This window comes from Remersonia thermophila, chromosome 5 (assembly GCF_042764415.1).
Source record: "Remersonia thermophila strain ATCC 22073 chromosome 5, whole genome shotgun sequence".
NCBI classification, from domain to species: Eukaryota; Fungi; Ascomycota; class Sordariomycetes; order Sordariales; family Chaetomiaceae; genus Remersonia; species Remersonia thermophila.
In genome coordinates, this window is record NC_092221.1 from 1,787,961 (window position 1) to 1,815,366 (window position 27,406).

At 60.1% G+C, this 27,406-nt stretch overlaps 8 protein-coding genes and 1 non-coding gene across 9 annotated transcripts; 4 read left to right on the plus strand and 5 right to left on the minus strand.

The window, feature by feature from the left end:
- Positions 1-797: 797 nt before the first annotated feature.
- VTJ83DRAFT_5705 (uncharacterized protein) lies at positions 798-1,490 on the minus strand (the record flags this gene model as incomplete). Its single annotated transcript, XM_071012335.1, has 3 exons — positions 798-1,176; positions 1,236-1,260; positions 1,379-1,490. The coding sequence occupies 3 exons, from the start codon at positions 1,488-1,490 to the stop codon at positions 798-800; spliced, it is 516 nt and encodes a 171-aa protein (XP_070865080.1).
- Positions 1,491-1,723: 233 nt separating this feature from the next.
- VTJ83DRAFT_t121 lies at positions 1,724-1,795 on the plus strand. The gene has a single exon. It is a non-coding gene; the product is annotated as a tRNA-Thr (tRNA).
- Positions 1,796-2,116: 321 nt separating this feature from the next.
- Positions 2,117-3,550, plus strand: VTJ83DRAFT_5706 (uncharacterized protein; the record flags this gene model as incomplete). The annotated part of the gene is made up of 2 exons (XM_071012336.1): positions 2,117-3,083; positions 3,198-3,550. The coding sequence occupies 2 exons, from the start codon at positions 2,117-2,119 to the stop codon at positions 3,548-3,550; spliced, it is 1,320 nt and encodes a 439-aa protein (XP_070865081.1).
- Positions 3,551-4,753: 1,203 nt separating this feature from the next.
- Positions 4,754-6,619, minus strand: VTJ83DRAFT_5707 (uncharacterized protein; the record flags this gene model as incomplete). The annotated part of the gene is made up of 1 exon (XM_071012337.1): positions 4,754-6,619. The coding sequence occupies one exon, from the start codon at positions 6,617-6,619 to the stop codon at positions 4,754-4,756; it is 1,866 nt and encodes a 621-aa protein (XP_070865082.1).
- Positions 6,620-11,211: 4,592 nt separating this feature from the next.
- VTJ83DRAFT_5708 (uncharacterized protein) lies at positions 11,212-12,477 on the minus strand (the record flags this gene model as incomplete). Its single annotated transcript, XM_071012338.1, has 1 exon — positions 11,212-12,477. One exon carries the CDS (start codon positions 12,475-12,477, stop codon positions 11,212-11,214), a length of 1,266 nt encoding a protein of 421 aa, XP_070865083.1.
- A 1,073-nt stretch (positions 12,478-13,550) lies between these two features.
- VTJ83DRAFT_5709 (uncharacterized protein) lies at positions 13,551-15,419 on the plus strand (the record flags this gene model as incomplete). The annotated part of the gene is made up of 2 exons (XM_071012339.1): positions 13,551-13,919; positions 13,995-15,419. 2 exons carry the CDS (start codon positions 13,551-13,553, stop codon positions 15,417-15,419), a joined length of 1,794 nt encoding a protein of 597 aa, XP_070865084.1.
- A 1,431-nt stretch (positions 15,420-16,850) lies between these two features.
- On the minus strand, positions 16,851-18,630 carry VTJ83DRAFT_5710 (uncharacterized protein; the record flags this gene model as incomplete). Its single annotated transcript, XM_071012341.1, has 4 exons — positions 16,851-17,515; positions 17,598-18,342; positions 18,450-18,545; positions 18,616-18,630. 4 exons carry the CDS (start codon positions 18,628-18,630, stop codon positions 16,851-16,853), a joined length of 1,521 nt encoding a protein of 506 aa, XP_070865085.1.
- Positions 18,631-20,407: 1,777 nt separating this feature from the next.
- VTJ83DRAFT_5711 (uncharacterized protein) lies at positions 20,408-23,417 on the plus strand (the record flags this gene model as incomplete). The annotated part of the gene is made up of 3 exons (XM_071012342.1): positions 20,408-20,708; positions 20,775-22,811; positions 22,984-23,417. 3 exons carry the CDS (start codon positions 20,408-20,410, stop codon positions 23,415-23,417), a joined length of 2,772 nt encoding a protein of 923 aa, XP_070865086.1.
- A 1,428-nt stretch (positions 23,418-24,845) lies between these two features.
- Positions 24,846-25,931, minus strand: VTJ83DRAFT_5712 (uncharacterized protein; the record flags this gene model as incomplete). Its single annotated transcript, XM_071012343.1, has 3 exons — positions 24,846-25,143; positions 25,250-25,707; positions 25,863-25,931. The coding sequence occupies 3 exons, from the start codon at positions 25,929-25,931 to the stop codon at positions 24,846-24,848; spliced, it is 825 nt and encodes a 274-aa protein (XP_070865087.1).
- Positions 25,932-27,406: the final 1,475 nt, after the last annotated feature.

Sequence of the window (27,406 nt, forward strand, 5' to 3'; positions counted from 1 at the left end):
CAATACTAAGCTCAAACGCCACCACGCCAGGAGACTCCATGTGCGACGGGCCTTTGACAGCAACTTCTACGAGATTTGTATGGCCTTGGGCTCTCGAATAAAAAAGAAAAAAAAAAAGTGAATCCGACCAACAGCGTTTCTCGAAGTGGGTATGGCGTCCACATGTTTGCCCGTTCCCCTGAGATTGTCCAGTATCACCGTCTACAGGTGACTCCTCGAGAGCAAAGAGACAATATGAGGAGCATAATGCCAACCTCCTCGCCGCCGAAACAAGGGTCCCAAGCGATATTCTCTGCGGGTGTTTGTTCAACATGGCTGTTGAAACGGTGGCAAAGGATACCACATCTCAGCGAGGCCTGCTCTTCTCCCTGTCACTCCGGACAACGACAGAATCTAGCGACTCTTGGAAGGGAGCATCACAGCCACCAAGTTTGAGACGGTCATAACCCCCAAGTTGATAAAAAAGTATAAGAAGCCCCCTTCCTCCACTCCAAGACCGAGTTTCTTCTTCCTCCCCATCCCACAACAAGCCATCAGTCAACCATCTGCTTCAAGCAAAACCCAATCAATCAACATGCAGCCCTCCACTCAGACCAACTTCAACGCCTACTGCGTTGTCATGTAAATGACAACCAGTATCCCCGGTGCGAGCGGTTGTACGGGACGCTCCGTCTCCTGCCATCATCTTGAATCTTGGAGGGTCCTTTTGGCCTCCGAGTCGCAAGACGACAAGACACGCCTATTCTTGCCATGACATCGTCAAGGGACGCCTCCAGTTCTCCGCCGAGGACCACCCCTTACGAAGAATTCGCCAGGAGATGCCGTTCCGTCGCCCTCCGCCACAATGACAATGTCGACCGGCCGCCCCAAAAATGTGATCCCATCTTCACCACCGCCAACCCCCGTGTTCTCTCAGCACCCGCGTTGCGTTCATTTCGATTCTCGACAACCCGCTTTTCCACACCATCACGGCGACGTTCAAGCACACGACTATCGGAGGAAATTTTGATCACACACACAGCGCGCAGCCCTGCCATCATCTCTGGAAGGGTGTGGGTGCGGTCAGGATGGCGAAAGGTTCCAAGACTTTTCTCTCTGTCAATCTCCTTCTGGTATTCTGGGCCCAGATCGGGTCGTGGATTTTTAGGGGAGGACTTAGGTAGCAATTGAGGCCGGCTCGACACATTTGATCCGTTCCCGTGAATGCTTCCCATTGATGTCGTATGCCTTGTTACAGCACCTGCGTGTAATGGATGGAGCCTTGCATCGTTGACAACAACAGTGTGGGTGGTCTATGTCAGTCTCGGGAGACCGAGGATCCTCCCCCTCCGCCGATGTGAGTCGAGGTAGCGTGCCCCCCTCCCAAAAAATCACGCACCTATGTTGTAACAATGGTATTTACAGCATTTATGACTGTCCCAGCAAGGTTGCCTTTCTTGTCGAAAGCAGAGCTGTGTTATTATTGGCGTGACTGGAAACGGTGTTGACATGTGGCAATGCTCGAATCCCCAGGTTGTGGGAACTGCCACCGCAGAGAAACCATCAACTTCCCAGTCCACCTAGCAGACACCATAACCGACTTCAAGAACAGCAAGATACTTGACCACAGAGGCATTCGTTTGCCGCATCCACATCGGAGTCTCATCTCGCGTAGCATCAGTCTAACGAGGTCCACTTTATAAGTCAGTATGGATCAGTTCTCAGATATCCGAAAATGAAGAGGGCCCGCATGGCTCAGTGGTAGAGCGTGTCACTAGTAATGACAAGGTCGTCAGTTCGATTCTGGCTGTGGGCATTGAAACTTATCTTTTGCAACTTTCGCATTGTTTTTATTTACATGTGCATCATCATTTTTGCCTGTTTTGTATCTCGTGGACCGAATGATGGCGCTCGACCAAATGCGCCGTTCGTCACCGTTTTGGAACCTGGAAGCCGCGCACTTCCTATGGTTCCTTTCATCGGGGCCATTCCATGTTCCAGGGTTAGGGATGTTCATCAATCTCGCGCCCCACTTCTGCGAACGTTATCTTATCGCCACGACCAAAAAAAGTTTCGGCGACGGGCACTTGACCATCGCTGCTGCATGCTTCACATCACGTCTCCACCAACCGCAGCCATGGCGAAGAAGAGCGCGACACAATCCCCCAAGGCGGGCGTAAAGCCCAAGTCACAAGCCGTGAACGGCACGTCGGCCGAGAAGAAGAAGGACGGCAGCAGGAGAAAGTCTGCCGAGCAACCGACCGTTGAGAAGATGGATGTCGACAACCAGGAAGACCTGGAGGAGGAGAGCAGCGAGGAGGAGGCGCCTGAGGCCAATGGCAAGACGGAGGAGCCCAGGAGCGACGAGTCCAGCGACGAGGATAGCGAGGGCGACGGCGACTCGTCAGACGCCAGCGGCGACGAGGGGATTGGCCACATCGACATCGAGGCGATAGACGATTCGGAATCGGAATCAGAACTCGACTCGGACGACGAGGACCAGGGCGCGAAGCTTGGCAAGCTGCAAGACAACAAGGACGATGAAGAGGGCGAGGATGATGACGAGGAGGAGGAAATCGACGTTGACGAGCTCGAGCCCGAGGACGAGGAGGACGAGGAGCAAATCGCCGCCGGCACGCGCGTGCGCCAGACCATCAACAACAAGGAAGCCCTCCTAACGTCGTTGCGGCGGTTCGCCCTCGACACCAACCCCAAGAAGGTGCCGTTCGCCTTCCACCAGACCGTTGTCTCGTCCAAGCGCACCGAAGACTCCATCCCGTCCGTCGAGGACGACCTGCAGCGCGAGCTGGCCTTCGTGAACCAGGCCCTCGAGGCGGCGCGGCAGGGCCGCGCGCTGCTGCGCAAGGAGGGCGTGCCCTTCACGCGCCCGACCGACTACTTCGCCGAGACGGTGCGCAGCGACGAGACCATGCAAAAGGTCCGGGCCAAGCTGGTCGAGGAGGCCACGGCCAAGAAGGCGGCCGCCGAGGCCCGCAAGCAGCGCGACCTCAAGAAGTTCGGCAAGCAGGTCCAGGTGCAGAAGCAGCTCGAGCGCGCCAAGCAGAAGCGCGAGGCGCTCGAGAAGATCAACCTCCTCAAGAAGAGTACGTTTTTTTTTCTTTTTCCTCACGGCTTGTTTCCTTACGTCACAGCACTCCTTCCCCCTTCTCTCTCGCCCAAGCCAACGTGCTCACTCACTCACCCTTTTCCTTCCGCAGAGCGCGCCGCCGACGGATCCGCGAACCTGGGCGCCACCGAAGCCGAGGACCTCTTCGACGTGGCCGTCGACAACGAACTCAACGCCTCGGGCTCCTCCAAGAAGCGCAAGTCCCCCGGCGACGGCAAGGGAGAGCGCAGCGCCAAGCGCCAGCGCAAGGACGCCAAGTACGGCTTCGGCGGAAAGAAGCGCTTCTCCAAGTCGGGCGACGCGATGTCGTCGGGCGATCTGAGCGGGTTCAACGCCAAGAAGATGAAGAGCGGCAGCTTCGGCGGCGGTGGGGGGAAGAAGAAGGGGGTGAAAGCGGCGAGGCCGGGGAAGAGTAGGAGGAAGAGCATGGCTGCGAAGAGGTAGATGAGGGTAGCTAGCATGGCCGGAGACTCGGGGGGAGAGTTTGTGTATGTTTCCATAGGTAGTCGAGGCGAGGTTGGGGATGAGATAATGGGTACTCGGTCCGAGCTCGAGACGCAACATCTTGAACCATGGTTCGTTTGTGCCTCCCTGCCCTTTGGTATAGCAGAATGGAACAACCGAAACGCTCAAACCTGGGTTTCCCTTCCCAAACCTCCAGGGAGCTGGCTGGCTGGGTACCCATCCTTGAAAGACGTTAAGCAAGAGCAAGTGTCGGAGGTGGCATGTCTCCTCGGGCATCGTCGCGTATGTTACGTTATCCATCAGATCCGTGGAGCAGGGTTGTTGACAGAAGACCAGTGAGGATAGGCCTGCTGCAGAGGAAAAACAACATCACGTGGATACATCATGGGGAATGGCATCGATGGTGGATGACAGATGCTGAGCAGAGAAACTAGTATTAGGATCCTTGATATACCTGGCAGGGCTTCAAGCATCAATCTCTCTCATCCGTCGTAGGTAGAGAGAGAAGCAACGACACTCCAGCCCAGGAGACATTGGACGGTCTCATCATTTGATTTCATGCCCTTCCATTGGTGCTTCACTACCAAAAAAAAAAAAAAAAAAAAAAGAAAAAAGGACTCTTATGACACCTCCTCGCGCGTCTGGAACGATATGAGGTCGAGGAAACCCATAGCCCTCAAAAGCCGTGCCAGCACATACAAAATCGAAAGCCAATGCCCATTGCCTTTGCAAAACAGGGTGCTGCCCAGAAAAAACACACATAGAGAGAGTACAGCAAAGAGGAAGGGGGACGTCAACAAAAGAAATGCTTCGTGGTATCGTGCAACGCCAACCATGCTCACACCAGAGAGACGAAGACAGAGACAAAGTGACAGAAAGACAAGAGATGTAACCATGCTACCCTAATCCGCCTTGCAGAGGGGGTTCCCGATCCAGTAGACATTAACGATATAACGCCATGCAATGTGAAGAGGAAAAACCAAAAGGACCTTGATCGTGCGTGTATGCGTGCGTGCGTGCGTGCTTGCGGGGTGTGTATTGCAGGAAAGGGGGGGAGGAGGACAGGCGAGAGAGAAAAGGCCCGGGGGGGTATCAATAAACAAGGATCCAAGCCCCAACAAATCAAACCCCAAACGTTAAACCCTGAAGCGGAGGAGCGCCCAACTTGAAAGATGCCCATTGTCATTGTGCTGGTTGCTGGGGGACGGCGATGCACCAGTGGCGGTGATAAGCCCAGGCACTCTTCTGGCACTCCTTGCTGCAGTACTTTGTGCGCCGGCAGCGGCGGCACTTGGCAAACTGTCGCGTGTACTCTTCCCACTTGCCGCACTGATAGTAGGCGCACTGGCGGATACCGCCCCGGCTGTCGTCCTTTCGGCACAGGTTCCTCATAACCACTCCGGCCCAGTATTGCATGTCGGTGCTGTGGTACCTAACCGTGAACTTCTCCACCAGGGGGAAGATGTTCAGATCGTTGGGGAGCAGGTACTCCTCCTCCAGGTTCTCCTCCTCCTGTTCCAGCTCGCGCTCGAGAACGGCCGGGTCGACGCCGTCGAGGAGCTGGATCTCCTTCCCGATCTTGAGCTTGGGGACGAGGTGGCTGTTTTGGAAGTACTTGCGGAGATTGCAGTACTTGGAAACGTACGCGAGCAGCTGCAGCGACATCAAGACGTCCTCCTCCCTCGGCATCGCGGCGATCATGGAGGGGTTAGGGTAGACATGGCGCTCCAGGAGGTAGCGCGGGATGCTGGCGTTGGTGAGGGTCGGTACCGGCTGGTTCGTCAGGGTGGGGCGGTGAGGAGACAGGCTGATGGGCGCAACGGGCCTTGGCGCGTTGTTGGCCGTCACGCTCGGTTCGGCCTGGCCCTGGTGCGCGATGTTAAAAGTGCCGGCATCCTGCGTCTCGGATGCTGTTGTTGATGGCTCCAGATCGATGGCACCGCCGGCCATGATGCTATCGCCGTCCTCCACAGCGACCTCTTGGACGCCAACGGCGGGCTGAGGTTCCCCGGTGTTGGACATCTCGGTGTCAGGAGAGTCCTCTGACACGACGCTGTCGGCATGGGCGTCCTCTGGTTCGACGCCGGTCGAATGCTGATGGCGAATCGATGGCCGTCTCCGCGGTCGGGTAGCAGCAGCCGTCATGGACGTGGGGCGCACGGTGGGAGATCGGAGCTGCGGCGGAGGCAGGGGCGTGGTCGGAGAAGCCGGCTGCGACGCGACCCGGCGGGAGAAGGTGAGCGTGCTCCCGAGGCGGTCGACATCTCGGGCGGCAGGCCTCACGGCCAAACCATCTGCGGTGTCCATCGATGGCACGACGGGAGCGATTGGCTGGGAGGTGGCGGCGCTAGGGGAGGCAATCACGTGGTGAGGATGGCGGTGGGCGGTTAGCGGGGTCCGATCGCCTGGAGAGGTGATCTGAAACTGAGGAGCGGTGGGTGTGGGGTCGGAGTTGGACTGGATCGCCGTCGCGGAGGGGCCGGCGAGGGCTGCTGAGACGTCAATCGACGGCGGCGGAGCTTGCCTGCGAAAGGTTCGTTGGTCGACGTCCAGGGTGCCCGCCCTCGAGGAAAAGGTTGATGACTTGTGAACGCGGTTGCTGTTGCTGGTCCGATGTCTGTGGTGGTCTGATTTGTGCTTTGCCTCCTCGGTCTTCTCGCGGATCTTTTCAATAACCCTGAGGTAGTTGTCGAGGATGGTGGCGACCACCGGGACTATGTCGGCCTCGACGACCCTGGTCCGCACGGCCTCCGTGCCCCTAACGCCGATGTTGACCACGCATTGAAAGGCCAGGTTCCATTTCCACATTTCCATCATGTCCTTGCTGCGACCCTCCTTGAGGATGCAGACGAGCCGCTCGATGCCGCCATCGACGGTCAGGATATCGCGGATTCTACCCGACGAAGTGGTGAGGTAGGCGAGATGGTTGAGCGAGTTGATGAGGGGGAGGGTCGATGTGCAATCGAGGGCGCGGCGGTCATACAACGCCGTCGTGATGCCGACGCATGCCTTGTTGGCGCTGGGTATGCTGAAGTTGGCTTCTCGCATGATGGTGCGAGTTCACGAGACGCGGTTCGGTCGCGAAACTCTGCAATGCCAACGAAGACGGTTCAAGTTGTTTGAAAGCGTCGTGCGTTTGCTTGGAGGTTTGACGAAGGAAGGACGGAAAAGATAGGCCTTCGGGTCTCGGCGTGGGATAGCAGTCGGAAGAGAGACAACGGAGGTCACGTAGCCTGCTCGTCAGGAGGAGGGTCAGATACCACACCCGGGCTGTCTGAGATTATGAGCGATCGGATGAGCGTACCGTCGTCAAAACAACCACCGTAAACTCGTCCAAGCCCGGGGAGATCAAAAGCCCGGGGGAGGGGGGGTTGGTTGGTTGGTTGGTTGGTTGGAGCGCCGAGAAGGGAGCGCGTTGAACGGTCTAGCTGACACGGTCGGGGGACGGAAGCGACTGTTGGAGACGGAGGGTCGAGTAGCCGCTGTGACCGCTTCGATAAAAAGGGATGGGGAGGCGGCGGCGTTTATGGGCAACGTCGAATCTGGCCGTGGCGAGGGTCGACTTGATTGATGGGCAGCGATCGGCGTCGTGCTCGCCCAAATGCCTCAGCCGCGGCCGCGAAGAAATCAGGAGAGTGGCGTCGTGTTGAACTGGCGGGAACGAGGCTCTAGTTGCGTAGATGGCCGACAAGGGCGGCGTGCGTGGTGAGCAGCGTGAAGATGAAGAATGGCGATGCCACCCGGGACAAGTCAAATGTTCTTGATGGATGGTGTGCGATGGTGCAGAGTGGAGGGTGTGAGGAGAGGCTGGGCTGGAGGAATCCGGACTGTGACGAACAGGGCGGAGCTGGGTTTTTTTGCGCTGCGCACGGCAGGCCAGCCTGGGGCCCCTGCCGTCCATCAGCAGCTGGCCCTGGGCGCCTCCAGCGCCTTCCCGCCAAAACAGCAGGTCCAGGGTCCGCCCCTTTTTTGTTGCCTCAGGCCGGGGCCAGGTGACATCAGGATTATGGCACGGCCTCGAGGGTTAGACTTTGAACCCCCCCCCCCAAGCCTCCTCGTGAGCCATCCTGTATTCTACGTTCGTTTTCCTCGACGACAGTGGATAGGAGATCAGGCACATCCTCGGCCAGCCCAGTACGGACTGCTGCCCTAAGCCTCTAAGCATGACCCGGAACGCACGAGCGCATTGATGAATGAGCGTTCCACCTCCCCTAGGAGACGCCCCTCCGAAGCGGGGATGGAAAGCCACAACGCCGACATGGATGGGTAGTTTGAGCTTCGGCCAAGCTTTCCGGGCTCTTTGGCTCGCGTGGCTCTGACAACGACGGCATCTGAAAGCTGGATGCAGAACCTTAAGCGGTTGACAGGCCTCGTCGAGGCGTTCAGTTCAGCCTTGGAATCCATGCTCGTCTGCTCGGGCGCTGTCTGATGATGCTTTTTTTGTGGGTGGTTTCTTTTGTTGAGCTGCCCTCGGCCCGCAGGTTTCTCTCTCTCTCGGTGCATGGCGTCTTTCGAGGCCTCGTGCATGGATTTCCTTCCATTGTCGGCTCGGCTGATCGTCCAAGCGGCACGCTCAACACCGCGGCTGGTGCAGCATCGCGGCGACGTCGCATTGACGTGAGTTGAGGGTTTTCCTGAAGCTGCCTATTCTGGGGCAAAACCACCCAGAGGTTCAACAACCACCAACCACCAGTCGCATTCGGCGCGGCCTGCCCACCGGACAAAAATTGACAATGACAAATTCATCAATGCAGCGGCGGGATCGAGGGCCTACTCTCTCCACAACCCGGCCGCGGGTCACTACTATAGGTGCGGGCTACCGAGTGGGGGTGCTGAGACACTGGTTCGCTAACGTTGACGCCCACGACGCTGATGTTGTGCAACGCCGTTTGATCCAGGTCTCTGGCGCCGTCGAATGATGGCTTGCTGATTGAGGGTGGTTGACAACCTTGATGGCCAGACGCCAGAGGGTCCGGGAGGATGATCCCTCCCAGTTCCCAGGGAGTCATTTGGGCTGTGTTTCTCTTGGGTCTTGAGTCTTCACGACTCGGAGACGGCCCCCCACCCCCCCCCCCTTCCCCCTCCCCACATATCAGTTCATCCGCCACTTATGGAACAATGCCAGAATCCACGGAACTTCGCCCGCTCGTGAAACGCCTAGGGGATATCCCGGCGGTCGTGTGGCTGTCTTTTCTTGGCTCTGCGCGGCATCGCAGACCAGACACATACGCAGTACTATAAGCCACCAGCAGCTCCCGCGCTCGGTGTCCGAGAACGCTGCCAACATTTCGATCCTACGTTGTGATGCCGACAAGATGAAGAGTTTTCCGGGTAGTTTTTGGTGATCGCTTTTGCTGTCTGCAGCGGACCCGGCTCCTCGATGTCCCCAAAGAGGTTCATCGGACAAAACAGAGTTGTGTACTATAGTGGCGATCGACGGATTCGCTCTCCGCACTGATGACCCACGCGACCCCCCCTCCCTTCCCCCCCCCGACACACAAGCCCGAACTGCCGAATGTACATCCCAGCCCTCCACCCAGCTTTTTTCGAGCTAATAGTAAGGTAGGCATGGTAATCCAAACGTACACAGTATGGCAGACAGATACACAAGCCCCCCAAGGTTCACCGCCAGACGCCAGACATGTCCACCAGCCACGCTGCTCAAGGTTTCATCCTTTCAGCCCTCGATTACTTTCAAACCATCTTCTCGTCTTGGGCGGAGTGCTATGACGTAACCCCCGGAGGACAGACTGGCCAGGGGGTCGTTCGGGCAAGCCTTGCTGGGCTGGTGGCCCAACGCCAACGCCGCCACCGGCGACGCCGCGCGACGCCGCGCGACCTTCGTTCCATCTCGCCACTCCATGTGCAGATCCCTTCCGTGTCCCACAACTCAGCTGGCCCGGCCCGTCTGGACAACTTTTCATTGAGCTGGCGATGGGGTTTGTTTTTGTTCCAGCACAGCACGCGTGGGGCATCGTTCGAGGCTGGAACAAGGCCAAGGGGATACGGTGTGTACAGCCCAGCCAGGCCAACGCCAACGCCCACGCCAACAACAACAACAACAACAACAACAGCAACGCCAACTGCGCAGAAACGTTTTGCCCACCAATGCGAATCGAACGTGTGCATACTATAGGCCCATCCAGCAAGTAGGGATGACCTGTACCGGAGCGTTCGTAGGCACTAGGTGCGCCATGCAAACATGAACAAACAAACAAATGACAGGACAGAACGCCTCCGTAGACAAACACACAAGGCGCATCTACTGTGTAGTTCAAGGCCGCCGAGCGAAACGGGCGCTTAGACGTCCCCACCGCCGGCCAACCTCAGGGGGTTCTGCATTCTTGTCCAACACCGTCGTGTCGTCCGTCCGAAGTCGCAAGCCTGCAGCAATCTGATGTGTAATAGCCCGGGTCTATCCAGTTGGGACTCTCGTCCCTCAGCGAACCCAAATCACACCGTGATGACAAGGCCTCAACCCAAAGTTGTCCAGGCGAAAGCATGACCCTTGCTTGGGTCCAGCCTTGCTTCTCACGGACATTTCCCAGAGTGCTCTGCACCCCCCCCCCCCCCTTCCCCCCCGATATACTATAGGAGTATGTTGCTTCGCCTGCAGCTCCTCATCGGAGAAGGTTTCCCGCATTCCCTTGCTCCATTCGTCCGTTTTGGAACGGGTTCATGCTGTGTTTCCGCACGGGGAAAGGAGCGGATGCAGCGAGGTTCGACAGGCCAACGCACCGTATCACACCTCTTCTCCCTTTCCCTTTGTACAACATGGGGTTCTCTCGAAACCGCATCCTGTGCGGTATACGCAGTCTCTTCATCGTCTGTGAAGTGAGCTGGAAGCTATTGGGGTTTCGCTAGCTTGAGGTGCCCACGGCGTCGGCTCACGCACACACGCGCGCTTGGATCGGCAGCTCGTTGAGCGGCGTTCTGGGCTCTAATACCTGGTGAAACATTCCCAACCACATCTTGGCGTTCCCAGCTTACCTCGCGCGCGGGAAGAAGGGGGGGGAGGTGGGTTTGTCGGGCAGCATGTCTTTGAGATGAGAGGATGAAAAAGCCACATCCGTCAAGGCTGCTTGGTGGGGTCGGGGGATAGAGCCGCAAGCAACGTAGGCCTACTACGCTGCGTACAGTACTGTGTACGCAGTATTAGGTAGTGACCGCCTGTTGGGTGTCTCGGACAGGCCGGCTTCCGCTGGAGACGATATGATTGATGATACCGCCACTGCCGAGACACGCCTTTGCTGTACACAGCAAGTAGACGGTAGGTTATGGAAAGCAGTCGAGTCATGATCAAGACGGCATCAACCCCTGTCTCGAGCGTTACAGGTGCTCTGATTGTAGAATGCTGAGCCAACCAGGATATCACAGGTAGCACCCACAAAACGGCCTTTCTGCAAGATCGTCTCCGCTACACCAACCCCCCGTCCCGCTCCTTTTCCATTATGCCATATCTACGCAGTATATTAGTATGTGCAAAACACACCGAAACGCTGTTTAAGACATCATGACCTTGGGTATATCTGAACACACACATAACAACAACAACAACAACAACGCGTAACAAATGACACGCGAACCGCTCCGCCTCGCCCTTCCTCCCAAGCAGGCCCTCTCGCTTCCGCTTTTTCCTTTCAATCGCCGCTCACTTGAGCATGCCGAAAGTATTTCATCCCTACCCACGCCACGACAACCCACACCCAGGCCATGACGCCCGTCAAGATCATCAAGGCCGGGTAGTATCCGACAATCGGCAATGTCGGATCGTCCTCCAGCTCGGGCGGAGCATAGGGGGTGGTGCCCACGTCCCAGGCCCAGCTCCATACCCCAAGACAGGACCCCATTCCAATCACAAACACGGTCCACGTCACAATCAGGATGATCCATCCCCACCATTCCGTTTCCGAGTAGTCCCATTCGGCGTCCGCCCCCTGGGGAAGCGACGTCGTGATCGAGGTCAGGGCCAGCGGGGATTTGGCCCGCTGGGTCGTGCTCCGCCGGCGTTGGAGGGACGAGAGGGCGGTGTAGGACTCGGAGCCGGAGGACAGGGAGGCGCGGTCTGGGCGCAAAAGGCTCGCAGCGGGGGAGGAGGAGAGAGAGAGGGAGGGGGGCGTCGTGCGCGGGATCGGCCCGGACGACGGGACGGATCGGGCCATGTGCAGGGCATCTTCGTCGTCGGTGGTGCTGTAGTGGATGGCCGGCCTCGTGTCGATGGGGCGGCGCGGGTAGCTGGTCAGGTTCGTGGGGACGGGGGGGAAGGAGGCGGCGGGCGTCGCATCGGGGTCGCGTCTCGGCGTTGCGTACCCGTCGGCCACGGGACGTGAGGGCCCGGGCCCGGAGGAAGGCAGGCGGCCGGCCCTGCCGTCGAAGGCCGAGCTCGACATGGCCGCGTCGTTGCGGGCCGGGGATTTTGGCGTGCTGGTGACGATCTCGATGGGCGGCTTGTGAAAATCCACGTCCAGCGTAGTGTCGATGGTCAAGGGCCGGCCCTCGCGTCGCTCGCGCTGGATGCCGCGGCCAAGCAGGGCGACCTTCCTCAAGGATCCCCTCCGCCGTCGTGTCTTGTGTTGGGCCGCCTGCAGCGCTTGATGGACTTGCTGCTGAACAAGGTTCGGCTGCGGCTGCGGCTGCGGCGCAGTCGCGGCGGCAGGGGCGTGGCGCGAGGGTGCGTCGGCAGGGATGGTGATGAAAGAAGGCACGGGCAGCGACGGCGTGGAAGAAGCGGCGGCGGGGTCGTTCTCGAGGGTGTTGCGGCGGGACCGAGGCCGAAGTTCGCCGTTGGAGCGCATGAAGGGCAGTTTGGACAGCAGGCCGGCTCCAGAGGAGCTCCGCTTCCGGGTTGCTGCCGGCGGGCGGGAGGCGGCTCCTGCTGGTGACGTAGGCTGGTCCATGCCGGACATGTTTCGGATGAACAAGCTGGGATCAGATCGAGAAGGATCCCTGAGTCAAGCGCCTGAGTCAAACACCTTGGCACGAGCCCGTTCAGGCCCTGGCTCCCGCGGCCAACCGTACTGCGTACGCAGTACGCAGGGGAATCCGATGTGTGAGAAGGTGGGGAGATGCGGCGGGTTCTGCTCCGTCACTCGGGGCCTGCCATTGTCGATGGAGGGCTCGTCGGTCTCCTGGCTACCGCGAGAATTTCGTATCGTGGGGTGTTTGGCCGGAGGGAATGGCGTAGACGGCGTCCCTCTGCGTGTTGGTTGCAGCCGCAGAATCGACGACGAAACCAAGACCACATGCCTGCATGGAGATGGGATGTCGACCAGGAGTGGGTCTCTGCGGAACGGATCCCGACGGCCCCCTCCCCCCCCCCCCCTGTCCAATGCATGTACTATGTACTGTGGTACTGCGTACTGCGTACTGTGGTAGTAGCACTCTGTTCTGTGTCCTTGTAGAGCCCCACTCCACCGACCGCCCGGGCAGTCGCTTGGCCCTTCAACACACTGCAACTCATGACCAGGCCAACACGCTTGGGGCCTATAGTATGTGTCAGGAGTGAGCACGGCGGTGTAGGGGACCTGGGTATACTGCATACTGCATACATAGAAAGGCATTCATCATGAACACCTACGCATCCTGACGATCCAGCATGGATGTCTGCCTGAGGAGAGAAACCCGGATATACTAATAGAGTAAGGTACGTACCATACAATGACATTACTGTACTGCTAGTACACTGGTTAATACAGCACGCTGCACTCCCTATTGTCCAAGCCCCAAACACAGTGCGACCTTCCCTTTGGTGCCACGGGCTGAACGGCGCTAACATCAAAACAGTCAAGTTACCCGCTTCCTTTCTCCCCCTTGGAAGTTCAACATCGGCTCTTGGCATCGCTATCAGCAATCGCGCAACCTCTCAATCAACCACCAAACCCACTCCCGCGCAGGGGTCCAAGAGCCACGACGTCCGCTCCCCCCCGTTGCCGTTCCCCCGGGCATCCGGTTCCCCGCCCATCGCAACCAGCGGAGGCCCATGGCATCCCTCCGCCAGCCCTCCGAACCCCCCAGGACGTCGTCCAACCCGTCCTTTGTCGGACGAGACAAGCACAACGGCGACTCCCCGTTCCAGTTCAACGTCACCTGCCACGACCACGATCGTCCAGATCAAGAGCCGCCACCGTCAGACCGCCTTCGCGTCCTGCCAACATCTCGGCAAGGCACCTCGGCCGACTTCCTCCACCCGCACCGCTCAACAACCTTGAGACCGCCGACCACCGCATCCGCGTCCATCATGGCATCCGAGGATGGCGTCGCCGACGCCGGCGGCAGCTCCGGCTCCCCGGCGCCCAAGAACCCCTTCAACTTCCAGACCCAGTACATCTCCACGGCCCCGGTGAAACCGGTTCGTTGGCCCAAGCCCTGGACGGCGGCATCCCTGGGCGTAGGATATCCCCGCTGACCCCGTGATCTGCGACAGACTCTCGGCCAACGGCGAGGACATCGCTACAAGCACAGCTCGATCAGCGCGCAACACCAAATCTTCCAGGAGCCGCCGCCGCGGCCACCCCCCGTGCTTCCCGCGTCCCTGCCCATACCCACCTTGAAGGAGGCTTGGGGCAGCATGCAGCGCGAGCAGCGGGCGCGGCTCTGGTGGTGCTGCTGCCACGCGGCCGTCGCCATGTACGTGTTCTTCAGCGCCGAAGGATCGCTGGCCATGACGGCGCTCTCGCACCTCGTCTTCTTCGACGTCGGCTCCGCCGCCGTGTCCCTCGCCGTCGACGTGCTGGGCAACTTTGAGGTCTGGCGCCGCTCCACCATCCGCCACCCCTTCGGCTTGCAGCGCGCCGAGGTCCTCGCCGGCTTCGCCATGTCCGTCTTCCTGGTCTTTGGCGGCTTCGACCTCATCTCGCACAACCTCAAGCACTTTCTCGAGTCCGTCGGCGAGCACGGCGCCCACCAGCCCCACGTCGACCCCGCCGCGGCGGCGTCCGCCTCGACAACCCACAACCACCACGACGGCCACGGCCACGGCCACGGCCATTCGCACGGCCACGGCCACGGGGCGCGCTACGTTACCCCGGGCACCGTCGACCTGGCCAGCCTCGCCGCCGTGGTGAGCACGCTGGTGAGCGCCTACGGCCTGCGCAACCACGGGCGGATCCGGCAAATCATGACGCGCGTGCCCCTGCGGTTCCTCCCCGGAAGCGGCCTGCTCGCCAACCCGTTCCACTTCCTGACGCTCTGCTTCTCCTTTTTGCTCTTGCTGCTCCCGCTCGTCAGCGTGCCCCACTTTGTCTGGCTCGACCGCCTCGTCTGCGGCACCATCGCGCTGAGCATGTTTACCCTCGGTGCGAGGCTGGCGGTGGCCCAGGGGTTGATGCTGCTCATGAGCTACAGCCCTCGGCCGTCGGTCACCGCCCCCTCGTCATCTGCCGCCGGCGCGCTGGCTCCTAGGAAAGGCGGGGAGCCCGCAACGAACAGCAAGGGCTCCGCCGGCAGCCAGCTCCAAAAGCTCCCGCCGCGGGTCTACGCCCTCCACACCGTCTCCTCGGTCCTCCGCGAAATCGAGGCAGAGCCCCAGATCGCCAAGGTGGAAGATGCCCAGTTCTGGCAGGTGCACTACGGGCTGGCCATGGCGAACCTCAAGGTGCGGCTGGCTTCGCCGCGGGGGCGGGACGGCAGCGCGATCGCCGGCGACGGGCGCAGCACCAGCAGCGGCATCAGCCCTGGCGGGGGTGGCGGCGCCATCGGCGGAGGTGCAGGCAACGATATCGATGACGGAGCGCTCAGCCAGCTGCGCAGCCGGCTGGCCAGGCTCGTGCAGAACCGGCTTGGGGAGGGCTATGGAAGGGGAGGGAGTTTGCGGTGGGAGGTGACGGTGCAGACGTGTCGAGATGGGTGACGTGGAACGAGCGGCCGTCGATCTCCTGTACATCCTGCCGTATATACCAACAAACCATGGGCGTTCTTTTCTGTTGGATCGAGATGCTGGTAGATTGGGGAGCTTGTTGGGTCCGTGGGGGGGCTTGACCGTATTCATTACCGTAATATGCCATCTGTGCCAACATCGGATCGGAGCGCATCGTTTGGATCCGTTCATCATCCATGTCCTCCAACAAAGAGATTGCCCAAGCAAGACTCTATGCCTCCCCGAAACTCGGGTCATGCCTCGCGCTGTGGCTCCCTATGCAGCGTCTTGAGCAAGGCTCACAGGAGGGCACATTATACGATCGGCTCAGCAAGCGGCGGTAAATATTGTCCTGAAGAACCACCCTGGCCCTTGGATCTTGCAGAGGTCCGCATCCGAGGGCCTGCGAAGCGCTCCCCGGCCGTCTTGCTCCTCCACACGCGCCGCCCTACCACCCCAGCCCCGAGCTCTCCCCGTTGCCGCAGCATGCCCCCTCCTCGCTCCCGGGCTTCGTCCGCCCCAACAGGCCCCTTTGCTCCACCAACGCCTCCTCGTCCCAGCACACGCTTGCCAACGCCTTCTCCGCCCCAACCTCCAGAACCGGCCGCGAAGGCCGCTTGCCCGTGCGATCCAAAAAATGAACCCTCCAATGCGCGTCCAAGATGAGATGGCTCTTGGCCATGAGCCGGTTTCGGCTCCGGCGCCATGCTCTCCTGCCCCTTGCACTTCCTCGCAGCACTCCTCGCGCCCCGAAAGCCCGTCCTGTCCCTGACCGCCGTGAGCTCCCCGCCGGACCTTGGCCTCCCGCTGCCCGTCGCGAAGACCGAGTTGGCGTTGTATGATGCTCGAGGTTGTCTCGACGGGCAATGCTGCTGTTTCTTGGGTGGTTTCGCAACGGTCAAACTCGGTGCTTTGTCCCGGAAGGACGGTACGCCATTGTCAGGCTCCAAAGCTCGAGCTGGCGGGCACTGCACTGAATGACGGACGGTTGGCTACACGGCGGGGGAAACAAACCCAAACAACGGAACAGCATGAAACCTAAACAAAGTGACAGCAGGAACCTCCACATAAGCGGCTGCACGATCAAGGGAAAGGCAAGACAGGCCAGGGAGCTGATGTTCCGGGGATGCGGTCGTTGGAATTGCGTACGAATGGACAACAACACCCTCTCATCAAACCATCTGAATCGTAAGCCCAAGAAACCTTCAGTGAATCTATTCGATAGAATTAACGGACACGTGCCCGCTTGCTCTATTCCCTGTTCGCAACCTTGCACGGCAACGGAAATGCCGGATCGACCTACGCAACGACGCCCAACGCCAAACTGTACAATGCGTTCCGACCAAAAAAAAGAGACGAAGGAAAGAAAAAGAGTATGCCATACAACACAACCCATGGCGCTGCCCCGTCCGCTCTGCCTCCCCGCTACGCCAGCTCGGGAAACAATTGGGCGATCTTGTGGGGATCCCCAAACGAAGCGCGGGGCGGCTCGGGCGTGATGGGGCTCGTGTCGAAGAAGTGCTGCCCCGCGCCGCCGTGGGCCGCCGCCGCCGCCGCTGCCGCCGCATCCAGCGCGGTGACCGACGCCCGCTTCTTCTTGATGTTGCGCTGCGCCGGCTGCTGCTGGTTCACGGGCCGGATGACTGGCGGCGGCGTCAGCTCCCGAACGTCCGAGGCCGGGACTTGCAGGGCGGCTGGCGGATCCGGAACGAGCGTCTCGGCCTGAGCGAGCGGGGTCCGGGAGCGCGGCGCGCTGCTACTGCTGCTGCTGCTGCTGCTGCTGCTGCTGCTGCTGGCGAGAACGGGAATGGTGGGGCCGCGGATGCGAGGCCGGGATGGCTCGGCGTGGTGATCGTCCAGGTGCTGCGGCAGGCAAGAAGGGGCGGATGGGAGGGATGGCGGGAGACCGCAGGGCGTGATCGCTCTCGAAGAGCCCTTCTCGTTGGCCGAGAGGCCCTTGGTTCGCACGAAAGCGGTCGAGCGGCGGTGGCGTGGATTGCGGTCGTAGTACCGGTCCATGATCGGGTGCACCATGACCGTCTGGTTGTGGATGGTAAGGATCGAGTTGGTTGGAACGTTGATCCAATTCTCTGTCGCAGGCGTTAGCGCTGGCTCTCACACACCCCTTCTACCCCCCTTTTCCCCTGGGGCCTCCCTAGGGACCCTTCCTACCTCGTTCGAAGCTCAGGGGCTCGCTCGCCACCAACACGACGTCGGCTCCCTTGTCGCTTCTCTCCATCTGGTAGTCCTGGCTGCCCGGCGCCGGCGCCTTCGTCTCCCACAAGGTCCCCGACGAGTAGTAGAGGCTGGCGGCCTCGTCGGTGGAGCTGCCGACGTAGCGGGTGCAGATGATGCTGTGGCCGTCGGTGACGCAGAAGTTGAGGAGGCTCCTGGTGTCAACGTTGTCGCTGTGGATGACGCTCTCGGGGATGTTGTCGATCAGCTCGTTGATCTGGGCAATGGTCTTGAGCATGGCCTTCCGCAGCACGGTCGGGCCAAAGCCGTTTTCGGGCTGCGAGCTCGGATCGTGGCCCATGCGCTCCAGGGTGTCGAGGAACAGGGCAAACGCCCACTCGCTGTCGGTGCCGCCGACGACGCCCAGGTACCACTTGTCGGCGAGACGCTCGCCGAGCCTCCTCTTGATCTGCTTCCAGCCGCCAATGCCGCCGTTGTGCATCCACATCAGGCTGCCGTGGCAAAAGGGGTGGCAGTTGTCCTCGCTGAGGGAGCCCTCGGTGGTGGCGCGGACGTGGGCAAAGATCAGGCGCGACGCCGTTTTGGAGGCCAGGCGGTGCAGGTTGACGCAGTTCCAGGCGGGGGTTGTGGAGGTGAAGAGGCAGGGGGCGGCGCCCAGCTTAGGATCGGTGTAGAAGCCGATGCCGAATCCGTCGGCATTGTTCTGTCCGCGGCGGGTGTCCTGCGAGATCAACGAGCGTCAGCGACGGTGCCGGCAACGGTGCCAGCGGCGGGGGAGGAGGAGGAGGAGGAGGAGGAGGAGGAGAGGGGTTGGGCCGGGGAACGCACCAGCCGGAGGCGTGAGTCAAACGACTGGCGGAGGATCGAGTGCGCGGGTTCGAGAACGAGCTTTGAGAGCAGGATCTCGTCGCTGCCCTTGTACACCTGTTCAAGAGGGGAGGATCAGCGGGCTTCTTCTCGTTTTCACAGGCATTTGTCGTCGCAGCCGTCTTACCAGAAACCGGCACATGGCGCGAGGGGGGATGCCCGAAACAGGGCAGACCGCGGCGGGTGGTGATGGATAGCGTGCGTTGTGCTTGGTTGCTGGCTCGTCCGATGTGCCGTGTCGTCGGTCAGCGGGGAAAAGGGATTCGAGAGGATGCGAGCGATTGTGGTCCAAAGAGCGCGCGGGGTGGCAAACGGCAGTAACGGCGTGGACGGAGGGTTCAAAAAAAAAAAAGGGAGGGGGGAGGGAGGAGTGTTTGTTTTGTGTTGATGGTTGATTGTTCTTGTTGTTGTTGTTGTTCTTGTTATTGGTGTTGGCGTTGTTGTAGTGGGTGTGTTTTGCCTCTTTTACACAGCGAGTTTGTTGGCCGTGTACTGTGTATGGAGGAGAGAGCGAGACCGGGAGCCCGAGTCACCCAGGTCCGTCAAGGTTCATGTGGTTCCGCCGGCAGGCGGTTCCCGGCGATGGGCTCTGACGAAATCGACCAGTCCGATGGCGGGACTCGGCTCGACGACGACCTTAATTTACCAGAACGGGCCACTTTCAACGGTGCGGTCTTTTCTTGACAAAAGGTTCCAATGGATCCTGCAGGACCCGAGAGGCTTCAGACATGACTCTCAGCACGAAGCAATAGGCGATGTCTCTTTTTCCGTTCCTTTCTGCAACAGCTCATTGACCCTTGGAAAGCTGCATCAGGGGAGGACGCTGGATTGGCGCTGGATGGATGCATCTGGGTCACTTGTCTAAGCCTAAGCGGGGACTCTGCAGATGGGAACGGGGGGTGGGCCAGCGGCGTTGCCCGCTGCAAGGCATGGAAATCTCCCGCATGGGCGTTTCCATTTGGTGATTGCGTGCGCGAGAGAGACCAACCCCAGGCCTTAGGGATACACACCTAGTATATCTCGTTGAACTATCGATAGGTCCCACGTCAGGACACCAACGCTTTCAAGTGTAGTCTAACTCAGGTGGTTACTGTGTACATAGTCCGTAGATAACAGTAATAGTGAATACCGAACTCACCATCCTGGCTCTTCAACCCGCCGTCTGCTCCACTTTCCCCTCTCGTCTCGTCCCTCGGTGCTGCGTAACGTCATGTTCCTGCCCGGCGTGGTAACGTGTATCAAGTCAGGTAACTAATACCTGATATTACCTACCGACCTTTGGTACGTATAGATGGAAGATCAGAACCGAGGAATCCTCTGCTCACCCTCTAACCTCCCTAGGTACCTTTTGAAAAAAAAAAAAGATGACTGACGAAGAGGGTGATTTGCTCTGCATGTTGGATTTTGTATTGTTCTTGCTGTTTTTTTTTTTTTTTCTTTTTTGGTCTTTCTTTTTTTTTTGAATGTTCGCGACGAGAGGGTCCCTAAGCCACGTACCGACTGTGTAAGTACCTAACTACACCGTACCTTACCTGGGCAGGCAGGTACCTAAGGTAGTGTAAAAGCACACCACCAAAGAGTAAGGTAACTTCGTTACCGTACCTTTCCTTCCATCCCTGGGCTCAGGTCGGTCCCTGGCAAGAACCCGCCAGTCGGTGGCTTTCGGAATGTTACGTACCTTACCTACACCCGACGTACGTACGCTAGCCTTGGTGGGGCTCCTGCACATGGAAATTCAAATGGGGCATCAACACGATCCATGGTCTTGGGGAGGACATCGTCCAACAAGCAACGCCCGCGCAAGGCACATGCTCCTCGGCTGAGACAGATCAACCGCCCACCCCCGTTCCTCAGATCAGCAAAAGCTTCGAATGTCCGCCGCATGACGTCTTAGGCCCTCGCAGATCCCCTGCATCACCATGAGCGCCCAGCTCCGAGCCGTCGGGGCCCTGGCGCCCGCCGCCCGTCGCGTTCCCCTCCGCGCCGTCCGGCACTTCCACCGCCTCCCGACCGGGGGCATCCAGCTCGCCGATCCCGCCCTGCCCGCCTTCCGCCGCTCCCTGCAGTTCCCCGCCAACGCCTACCACAACGCCGTCATCGTCCGCAATGCCTCCTTTGCCCGCCTGCTGCCCAAGCTGGCCGTCAAGTTCATCCGCATCCCCGCCCTCTTCGGCGGCATGATGATCGGGGCCGTCGGCTGGATCCAGTACCAAGCCATCAGTAAGGGACACCGCCTCGCAGCCCACGCGTGGACGAGACGCTCGGCTAACCGCCCGGGAACTCCAGAGGTGGGCAACTCGGCCCAGGAGCTCTACGGCAGCATCGTGGGCTCCGTCACCACCGCCGCCTCGAACCTCTGGGACGGCGCCGCCGACGTCGCCGAGCAGACGAAGCGGGGATGGGAGAACACCAAGGAAAAGTTTGAGATGCCCGAGTGGCTGGACAAGATCATGCGCGGAGAGGGCCTCGGGGGCGAAGGGCCCGGCGGCGAGGGAGGGCCAGGGGCCGGCCCGGAGCCTCCCAAGCAGAGCAGGGCCGGCCCCGGCGCCGCCGCCGTGGCGGGCGCCTCGGCCGCCGCCTACGGGTACGACCAGGCCGACGAGGACGACCGAAGCCCCGAGGAGGCTCTCAAGGACGACCACATGATGTACGTGACCAAGCGCATGATCGAGATCCGCAACCTCCTGCAGAAGGTCGGCCAGACCAGCACGGTGGCGCTGCCGTCCATCGTCGTCATCGGCTCGCAGTCCTCGGGCAAGAGCTCGGTGCTCGAGGCCATCGTCGGCCACGAGTTCCTGCCCAAGGGGAGCAACATGATCACCCGCCGCCCCATCGAGCTCACCCTCGTCAACGACCCCGACGCCCGCGTCGACTACGGCGAGTTCCCGGACCTCGGCCTCCACAAGGTCACCGACTTCACGCTGATCCAAAAGACCCTGACGGAGCTCAACCAGTCCGTCCCCGAGTCGCTGTGCGTCACCGACGACCCCATCCGCCTCACCATCCACTCCCCCCGGATACCCGACCTCTCGCTCATCGACCTCCCGGGCTACATCCAGGTGGCGGCCGAGAACCAGCCGCGCGAGCTGAAGCGCAAGATCTCGGAGCTGTGCGACAAGTACATCCGGGGCCCCAACATCATCCTCGCCATCTCGGCCGCGGACACGGACCTGGCCAACTCGACCGCCCTGCAGGCGAGCCGCCGGGTGGACCCGCGCGGCGAGCGCACCATCGGCGTCATCACCAAGATGGACCTGGTGGAGCCCGACAAGGGCGCCGCCATCCTGAACGACAGGCAGTATCCGCTCCGCCTGGGCTACGTCGGCGTCATCTCCAAGCTGCCGCCCCAGAGGGGCCTCTTCGGGAGGGAGACGGGCAACCTGCTGGCCGGCATCGCCCGGAACGAAAAGTCGTACTTTGGCTCGCACCCGACCGAGTTCGGGCCCGAGTCGGGCGTCAACACGGGCACCGTGAACCTGCGCAAGAAGCTCATGCAGGTCCTGGAGCAGACCATGTCGTCCAAGCTGCACGAGACGACCGAGTCGATCCAGCGCGAGCTCGAGGAGACCACGTACCAGTTCAAGGTGCAGTACAACGAGCAGCCCATGAGCGCCGAGGCCTACCTCGCCGCGAGCCTCGACGACTTCAAGCACCAGTTCCACGAGTTCGCCACGTCCTTTGGCCGGCCGCAGCTGCAGTCGCTGCTCAAGGAGGCCCTGGACCAAAAGGTCCTGGACCAGCTCGCCGCCCGCTACTGGAACCGCCCGGTCGAGGACCTGTCGGTCGCGCTGCCCGAGCCGGACAGCATCGCCGACCTGCCCAAGGCCGACCCCAACTCGCCCTACTGGCACCGCCAGCTCGACACGGCCGTGTCGGGCCTGACCCGCCTCGGCGTGGGCCGCCTCGCCGCCACCGTCACGGCCTCGGCCATCCAGTCCCACGTCGATAAGCTGCTCGACAAGTCGTCCTTCTCCAAGCACCCCTCGGCGCGCAAGGTCATCAGCGACGCCGCCGCCACCGTGCTCGCGGACCGCTCGTACGCGACGAGCGACGGCATCGAGATCTCGCTCAAGCCGTACAAGTTCGACCCGGACATCCAGCCCAACGAGTGGGACCGCGGCCGCGAGCACGTCGTCGGCGTTTTGCAGACGGAGCTGGACCAGTGCCAGGCCGCCCTCAAGAGCCTCGAGGGCGCCGTCGGCGGCCGCAAGAAGCTTCGCGAGGTCATGAGCTTTGTCGACAAGGCCCGGAGGGGAGACATCATCATCGAGGGCGACCATCCCAGCGGGGCCGGCGGCTTCAGCGCGGCTCTTCTCGCACGAGGTATGCCCCCTTTTTCTTTTTCTTCTTCTTCTTCTTCTTTTTCTTCTTCTTCTTCTTCTTTTTCTTCTTCTTCTTCTTCTTCTTCTTCTTCTTCTTTCCCCTCATCGTGTTTTTTTGTTTTTTCCTTTTGCCTATCGACCCTGCGGCATAACTAACAAACCATGTCTTCCAGGCCGCGAAGCCGTCTTCCTCCGCGACCGCGCCGACATCATCTCGCTCCGCATCCAGGCCACGCGCTCCCGCAAGTGCCGGGACCTCCAGAACCGCTACTACTGCCCGGAGATCTTCCTGGACGCGGTGGCCACCAAGCTCGCGGGCGCCGCCGTCCTGTTCCTCAACGTCGAGATGCTGCGCGACTTTTACGCCCGGTTCCCGCGCGAGGTCGAGGCCAAGCTGCACGAGCACATGGCGGCCGGCGGCCTGGAGCGGTTCGCGCGGGAGGACCCCAAGGTGAGGAGGCACCTGGATCTGATCCAGAGGAAGGAGCTGCTCGAGCTGGTGCTGCGCAAGATCGAGGAGCTCAACCGGATCGCGCAGTCGGCGCCGGGGGCGGCGGCCGGGCAGGCGCAGAGGGTGGAGGAGAAGAGGAGGAGGAGGTTCTTTTAAGGCCGCCTTGGAGGAAGGAGGAAGAAAGGACGGAAAGCCAGGGGTCGAGGAGGACTTGGTAGGATGGTTGTTGTGGTTGGTTAGCCTTGTTGCGTTTGGCGGTTTGGCGTTTTTTTTTTTTTTCGGGATCCAATGAAATGACATGAAATGACGGATGTGTGTGTGTATGTCTCTCTTTATCTCTCTGTGTGTGCGTGTGTGTGTGGATGGATGGATAACTCGGGGATGAGGAGGAAGAAGCAGGAAGAGGAGGATGAGGTATGGAGAGGAGGAGGATGAGGTATGGAGAGGAGGAAGAGGAGGTATGAAGAGGAGGAGGAGGAGGAGGAGGAAGGGGTGCAGGCTGTTTGAACCTCCCTGTTCGCCTACTCCCTCTCGTCGGATCCGGTCCATTTCTTTCGTTTACATTGTTACATTATACCTCCACTGATGATCTCGGTCTCTAACTCCGTCATATGGAATGGCTTTCTTTTCTCTCTCTCTCTCTCTTTTTCTCTCTCTCTGTCTGTCTGTCTCTCTAGGTAAAACTGGGAACATGATCCCTGGAGGTAGGGTGGTAGGCTGCGGAGATTTAGATGATGTAGACGTGTCTCGGTTATTCATAATGATGATGATAAAGAATAATAATGGTAGCGGGTGATGGTGATGTTTGGTATCACCGGGGGGAGGGGCCTGCTCGGCTCAAAATCCTTGGGCCGACAACAACAACAACGTTGCCTCTGCCATGAGCGGTCAGTCAGGATACCGGGATGCGGGACGAGGTGCAGATGCATCCAAGCATCCAACCCGAGCATTGCACGCAATCTGCGAGTGTCGTGCAGCGAGGCCGCCTTCATCCCGAACCCTCCAGGACCGGACACCACAGCCATCCATCCGGACAGCGACGCTACCGTGTACCGATGGAAGCAAAGGGGACGGACAAGACGCCTGAAAACAGGAACCTCTTTCTTTTGTATATCATTGCAAATCCTTCCCGGCATCCGTTTTTGTATCCATGTCCCCCCCCCCCCCCCCCACCCCCTCCTCCTTTGCCAACCCAACCGAGCCCTAGACCGCCAGTAAAATCGTACACGAGTAACACAAAACCAGCGAAAATTGCAAGCTAGGTAAAAGGTAGGGATGGTACAATTGTGACACACGTCCGATGCTCGGGCACAACTCCCTCTACTCGGCCGTTCCTCCTACCCGCCCCTCCTCCCCCTTGGCGCACGCCCCTCCTCCTCCTCCACCTCCTCTTCTCCATGCATGGCTGAAACATGCGACGCCCCGGGTGTATCCACGCGCGCCTGTTTGCCGCCACCCGGCCGAGCGCCCACCACCCCAGCGCCCTCCCGAAACGCCAAGACTGCGTTGTCCAGCAGGTCGGGCGCGGCGTGGCGCAACCCAGGCCAGGAGCAGCCCCCGGCCGTTTTCGTTTCCCAGGCTCCTTTATTTGGTCTTGCTGCTGGCGCTGCTCTTGACGCGGCGCGCAACGGGGCGCTGGAGGTGGTGCTCGGGGATCCAGCTCTCGTCGTAGCTCTTGTTGGCGTCGGTGCCGCTCGTGGCGCCGGCAGACTCGGAGCCCGAAAGCGGCTCGGACTCGGCAACCACCTGGCGGCGAGGCTTCTTGCTGGCGCCGCCCTGGGGCTTGACGCGAGCCTGGGGGAACAGAGCCTCGATCCACGTCTTGTAGACCCAGTAGAGGACGCCGCCGAAGACGCCGGTGAGGAAGAGGTAGAGGAAGATGCTGCAGGAGGCATGGCTCGTCAGCACCTGGCCTGTTCATCTCGCTGCTGAAAGAGAGAGAGAGTGTGTGAAGGGGTTATGAGGTGGAGCGTCAAGCGCGGACGTACATCTGAGGGTCAAAGATGCTGGTGGGAGGCTCGACGATGCTGGCGGGACCCTTGTGGGCCTGCAGCTGGTAGATCCGGCTGCTCTCCTGGTGGGTGACGATGGCGGAGAGCTCAACGATGACGTCCTGGGGCATCATGTCGAGAACGAACTGGAAGGGAAGCTGCTGGGTCTCGCCGGCAGGGACCTGGACGTTGTACCGGACCGCCGTCAGGTTGCGGACGATGGGAGCCCAGGCCGGGGCGTCCTCGGGCAGCGGCTTGGTGGTCTTGAGGTTGCCCCCGATGAAGGCAATGTCGATCGGGGTCTCCTCGTGGTTGGTGATCTCAACCAGCGCCTTGGTCACGCGGCCGTTGACGATCTTGACGCCAAAGATGTCGGCCTCGGGCCAGGTCGTCTCCATGATGACCTTGAGCTCGGGCTGCTCGACAGCCGGAGACTCGGCGGGCTCGGCATCGGCCTGCGGGAAGCATGTGCGTGAGCCATTGGATCGAAGAAGACGCGTCTGGAAGAGGGCGAACAACAAGGGGGAAAAAAAAAAAAGGGGGGGGGGGGGGGGGGGAGCGCGTCATGCTGTTGCGAGGTGGATGGCGCAAAAGCTGGCCAAACACTTACATCGTCGGCGAAGACGTTCGCCACGCGGAGGGCGAGCAGAGCAAGATAGGACCACTTGAAGCTGACCATTGTGCCGGGTTCCGAGACGAAGCAACAGAGAAGATGGACAAAGAAAGGGGGGAGGAGGTTCGAAGAGAAAAGGGAGGATCAAGACCCAACAACCTTTTGCGGCTTTGGGAGGAAGAAGGGCAACGTCGTAAAATGGACGCTCGTGCAATCTGGCAATTGGCTTTAGCGTTAGCGCAATGCCAGCTCGCACATGCAGCGACAGGGGGGGAGTTGTAGCATCGGACCCACGTATACGTAGGTAGGTATTCACTTATCGAGTTGTCTCGGCATGCAAGCAACCTACTGTGTACTATCGGGGTGCGGCGATGTCCATGGTGGAGCTGTTTTGTTCCTCTTGTTGGGGTGGTGGGGGATCGTCTCTGATTCAAAGAAGCGGTCTTGGAACGATGAGACGACTGTGCAAGACAGCAGCCGTCATTGTGTATTCGTATTACGGGTGCTGTTGGCCTTGTCAAAGTCCAGCGGTTCGACTTATGAGAGCCGCATTTCGCGCCAGGATTTGCTTGGGTTTCTTTGTGTTTCCTCAACTCCTCAACTCTCATGATGTATGATTCAATTCCTTAGAGGCGGACCCAAGTGGCACCGTCCAGTGCATTTCGATCTCCTTCAGCCAGCCAGCCCCCCCCCCCCCCCCATATCAGCAGCATGTCTTGGGGTCTTCATGGAGGGGGGGGGGGGGGGGTTCCACAAGGCCGGGCCCTTGTCGGCATCGTCCGAACTGAAACAGCTCACGGCGAGGCGTAACCTTCTCGAGCTGCAGCCTTACAACGCAGGCCACGCCGTTGGTGTGACGACGGCTGCTTCCGACGCAAGCAATGATACCAGGGTTAGGAGCTTCGACGTAGCAACTGACCAACCGTCTTTTGGCGGACAAAAGCCCAACCTAGGTACTGCAGTAGAGATCCAAGCTGAAAATGTATGCATCACCCCAGGCCCAAGGTCACCCAAGCTCACCGCACACCAACCCCATCACCTTGAACACGGGCCAATGCTTGCGCGCCGTACCCACATCTGGACAAGTCGCCAGAGCTAGAACATAGGTTGTCGTAGTGTACCGTACCCGAATCCTGCTCCAGGAGGGTCTTGAAAGGCCGGATGATCGGCGGGGGGAGGAGGGGGGGCATCGCGTACGGTGTATTACTGTGTTTGATTCGAAGACGTGGTACGAAGTACCTACCGCCCGAATTCTCAGCTCCTAGCACAGCTGGACGGCGGATGGTTGCGCAGTCCGACGCAGCGTTGGCGCTAGATGTCGTCACAGGACGCGGGCGGTCGCACCAAAGGCCCAAAATCACGGCGCTATCCTCGGGGAAATGCTCCGGAGCCCCCATGATGTTGGTGTGCAGATATATCCGCTTCGGCTGCGTGGAGAGTCGTGACGACGGACTTGTGAAGAAAACAAGGAAAAAAAAAAAAGACCGAAAAAGGATGTCCGGATCTCGCTGAAAACCACTTTGGAAAGCCGGGCTCGAAAA